Source organism: Engraulis encrasicolus, chromosome 6, assembly GCF_034702125.1.
Source record: "Engraulis encrasicolus isolate BLACKSEA-1 chromosome 6, IST_EnEncr_1.0, whole genome shotgun sequence".
Taxonomy (NCBI): domain Eukaryota; kingdom Metazoa; phylum Chordata; class Actinopteri; order Clupeiformes; family Engraulidae; genus Engraulis; species Engraulis encrasicolus.
Genome location: NC_085862.1, coordinates 54,748,025 through 54,753,024, shown reverse-complemented (window position 1 = coordinate 54,753,024; position 5,000 = coordinate 54,748,025). Strand labels below are relative to the sequence as shown.

The 5,000-nt window shown below is 42.4% G+C and overlaps 1 protein-coding gene across 1 annotated transcript in view; it reads left to right on the top strand.

The window, feature by feature from the left end:
- Positions 1–5,000, top strand: part of si:ch73-281k2.5 (neurogenic locus notch homolog protein 2) — a 27,355-nt gene that overhangs the window by 19,000 nt on the left and 3,355 nt on the right. The window contains exon 5 of the mRNA XM_063202105.1: positions 2,733–2,888. Within this exon, the coding sequence (XP_063058175.1) occupies positions 2,733–2,888 (156 nt within the window). The remainder of the gene's footprint in view (positions 1–2,732; positions 2,889–5,000) is intronic.

Here is a 5,000-nt window from a genome sequence, read left to right as displayed (position 1 = left end):
AATAATAATGATGATGATGATGATGATAAATACTATGGGGAACATCATTTTTTCTTGCATTCTAAAAGTAAACAGAAGACCATAGGGCTAACATTTAATATTCTAATACTCCACTGTACAATAACTATGACAGAGAACAGATGCAAAAACAGTCAGTGGTCAATCTTAGAAATTGTATGTGCACTTGCACAGACGTGTGCACTTTAACTCTGCCTTCATGCACTTGCACCGAGATCTGGCAGGTCTATTTGTACAAGTACTAGTACAGCTGCACTTCACCTCTAATTGGAAAACATCTTTGGCAACGGCATCTTTGGTAGTGTAGTCCAAATCTGGGAACTGTTCATTTGTTACCAGATTGGCAGGCATTTCTGGCAAATGCAGATAATAAGAACGGTTTTCATTCCTGTCAACTACGCTGGTAACAAATGGACAGTTCCCAGAGCAGATGATTGTGTCTATGTATGAAATAGTCCTATAGTATTATTTAGTATCCTTGCCAAAGGCCTCTGCTTGCCCCCAGCAAGCATGCTAATTGTTCTCCAACAGTTTATTTAGTATGCTTGCGGGAAAGCATATTAATTGTTCATCAACAGTTTATTATTATTCTACATTTTTCCATTCACCTCGGCATATGGGAATCGCCATTCATTAGTACAGTTAAGCCAATTGGAGCCAATTTGGATTTTGGATTGGAGCCAATTTTGGTACGGCGGCTTTGAATCGTTGCAGCGTTCGAGATAGAGACACGGTTTGAGTGCCAAAACGAACGGCTCGAAAAGGTCTCAGGGTGGAGTATTTTTCGCTGGCCTACCCCCTTTCATTCGTTCACCAGACTTGTTTTTCCTCAGTTTTCTCTCTGTTTTCCCCCTCATTGAAATGAATGGTAGAATGGGCAAGATGATAATGTCACAAACTGTGGCAGTTAGAGTGAGAGGTGACCTGTCCTGGGTTTTTTGTATCAACTAGGTAAAGGCATTGTCAGAGAGGTATTGGCTCTGAATACAAACTGTGTGAATATCATAAGCCAACTCTTAAAAATGTTTCAAAGAGAGCAGTTTTAAAATCCCTATGATGTGACCCCATTCACTTACAAAAAAAGGTGTGAACAGCCCAGGGCATAGGCCTGAATATGTCCATTTTTTGACTGAACCATTTGGCCAAGAAAAGTGATCTCAGCTTTGACATGAAGAGCAGGTTTGTGCCATTTGTGTGTCAATATCATCTGACAACTTGCAAAACTTTTGGAGATATGACAGCGTAAAAATAAGACTGCACATATTACTCAGCTATTGACTGCCAAACTGTCACCTTTAGAATCTTCAGTCATACACACACACACACACACATGCAGCCTTGTAGAACTTTAGACCTCTGCTGTCAGTAAGTGGCAGTGGCCTACTGGGTAGGGTGTTGGTCTGTCAGAGGGTTGCAGGTTTGAATCCCACCCTTACCTCTCCCTACCCACCCATTGCTGAAAGGCACCTGAAGCATCTCCATACATGCACACACACATAAGCACACACACAGACACACACACACACACACACACACACACACACACACACACACACACACACACACACACACACACACACACACACACACACACACACACACACACACACACACACACACACACACACACACACACACACACCTCTATCTCTTTCCCTCGTGTTTCTGTGTGTGTATACAACAGCTCTGTGTGTGTGTATAATCCGCAAGCATACCAATAGCATTGTCTCTCCGGAAATGCAGTCTTATTATTATTATTATTATTATTATTATTATTATTATTATTATTATTATTATTGATTTATTTTCTTCCAGATATAACGTTTTTTTGTGATTTTATGTGTGAATAGAATATGGCTTCATCGAAAAAAGTTGATACTCGTGATCCTAAATTCATAAACTCAAAGTTGCAAGTTGGGTCCTAAATATCACATAGGCTTTATGCAGCCATATTTGTGTATAGGTATCCTAGGTATCTTTGTGCTTCAGGGATATTCTGAACAAATCAAGTTGAATGATATACCAGGCTTAATTTACAATAACTTGTAACAATAAATGATGTTTCATTGCAACTTGGAGGGCATTTCCACCCTTTATCTTAAAAAAAACCCTGAATTTTGCTGTCCATGGGCTAAAAGTGTGTTTATGACATAGTGTGTCTTTAATCTGGTAACCAAATACTTAGCTCACCAGCTCCTCATCTTAATGCTGAATCCATGCATACCTCATATGTTAAATTTGGTTAAACTAATAAAAAGTTATAGCAGTTTATATATTTTAGAGCGCCCCCCGCAGGCCATTTTGTTATCTGTGTGTTTGACACTCGAACCCAAATTGTTCTATAGACCCTAAACTTCAACTTGGGAGTGAAAACCAAACTTTAACACAAATTTGAAATGACTGACAAAAAATGCACATGCCTACGACCCCACTATAACCTGTGAGGTGCACCTTCCCTTGTGGCCATTTTTGTGACTTTTGGACAAGTCCTGACGTGATTTTGTTCCTCTGTTGAATTGACTTTACTGGAATAAGCGAAAAGTGACGCTCTCTGTGTTTGGGGTGTGTGCAAATTTGTTTATTTGTGTGTGTGTGTGTGTGTGTGTGTGTGTGTGTGTGTGTGTGTGTGTGTGTGTGTGTGTGTGTGTGTGTGTGTGTGTGTGTGTGTGTGTGTGTGTGTGTGTGTGTGTGTGTTCTCCTCCTCCTCCTCCCAGGCCTGTTGTGCCACATCGACGATGCCTGCAAGAACAACCCGTGCCGCCAGGGTTCCCAGTGCGACACCAACCCCATCAACGGCATGTTCAACTGCAACTGCCAGTCAGGCTACAAGGGATCCAACTGCTACGAGGACATAGATGAGTGTAGCATGGGTGAGCAACTCACTTCTTTTAAAAAATCCTTTATGGAAATAAGACAGTGACATTTTTCAGACATTTTTCTTTAAATTGGCCATTACACGCTGAAGAAGGGATCTGCCTGGAATGTTCGTGGGCGAAAAAAAACAAAGAAAAAATAATGTTATTATTTATAATTTATAACACTGTGTCTTAAAGGGTTAAAGGTATTATAGGTAGTTTTTGTCTTTGGCTTGTGGTCGAGTGCGAAGAGTGCAGGCTGGGTGAGCAATCAAAGCACCACCAACACACCAATCGCCTGACAATCACTCACTCAAGTTAAAGCAATATCCGTGTCCGTGGAACACTATGGTGGAATTGTTACAGAGAGACCAGACACTCTGCTTTGCACACATATTATGTGTTTGAATTAGGGCTGGGCAACGTTAACGCGTCAACGGTGCGTTAACTATTGAGGTCAGTATCGCCCGACAATTCTATTAACGCTTAACGCATTGTTTTTTTTTTTATTTTGTTTGTTTTTTTAGCCTTTTATGACCGTCGCGACCATACTTTTCTTTTGAAAGCGTCTGCGCTCTTAAAGCCCTGTCCCTCGCACTCAGGACGCAGCAGTTGGAGACCACCAATGACAGCTGACAGAGAAAAAGACATCAGGGTCTATAAAGTAGGCAAAACTTCTGAATGGACATTTTCGGTACAAAGTTCTACAGCCCTCATTGCGTAGCTCTCGAACAGCATGTGCGCCTTGGCAACTCGCAAGGTTATGAAAAAAAATGTATCAGCTGTCAATAAGGACACGCGGACTGACAGTGTGCATAGCTGAAAACTAAAGCCTTGCTCAAAAAGCCGACCGCGAGATATTAATTCCTCAGGCAACGTTTTGGTTTCTACCTACATCTGGCGTTGTGCATGCATGGTAGGCTAGCAGAAGTTGCACAGTTGAAAAATCAGCGGTAAAAGAATGCATCTTTAGCCGAAGTCTAATTGCGTTTAACTTCAGCGCCTCACAAAGTTACATTCAGCATTCATATCGGCACCAACATAGTATGATTTCGCCGTGCCAAAAAGTTCACCCGACATCAGCAACCTCACGTTGTCAGCGTTTGTGTTATTGTTTTGTGATGCCAACGTTATTGATTTAAAGTAGCCTAATTACTGCCAGCAGTCAGTCGATTAGTTTCTAGTCGCTGCAACACCAAAATAATAGATGAGGACGGAGTGTGGACGGTACAGTTCTAGGCTAGGCCTACTCCACGCTCTTGACAGAGAGGGAAGGAGGGGCATTTCACACACACGCCTGCTTGCCTAATTCATTTCAAGTGACAAGTTTTGTTTCTTGTAGGCCCATGTAGACTTTCCTGGTGAACCAGTAGCCTGTAAGTAACAGGCTACTGGCACACTGCCCTTTCACGCGTCTCCGCAGGCGGGGTTTAGTCAAAAGATGCTTGCACGCGGTTGGAGCAACCTCATATGAATGACATGACACTTCGACCACTCACGTTGAAGCTTTGTGACGTAGGACGTGTCGTCACGTCAGCGCCGCCAGGTCGGGAACCAAAACAGAACAACGTCCTTTAGAAAATCAACTTGAGGTATTTTGGATAACACCGCTGAAATTGCTGCTTCCATCCCGACGCATGATAACTCCTCGCACGCCGCCATTACTGTTGTGATTCAGGGAGGGGGCGGGCACAGCCGAACTACCCTGGGGGAGGGTGTTGCGTTCGATAAACGTCATACCCACTGAAATCCCTCCCTACGATCCTGATTCGTCGAGCTGCCCCGTTTATTTCGTAAACGGAGGAGGAGAGCGAATCACAGGTGCACCAGAAGGTTTGTGTAGCCCAGCCCCCTGGGCGTCAACACATAGCTTCTGGTTCACCAGGAAACATGTAGACTATCCTAATTTGAGTTTCTAATATTTCAGCTTCAGTTCAATCTAAATAGCCTATAGTTTAATAATTGTATGCAATAATGGTGATACTCTAATCTTAAATAGCCTAGTAGGCCTAATTGTATGCAAAAAAACCCTCTCCTCTACAATAATTTGTTTCATTAGTTATGGGCATGCTTTATAACTTAGTGTGATATGTAGGCCTAGATTGACAAATAGGCCCATTTCTATTT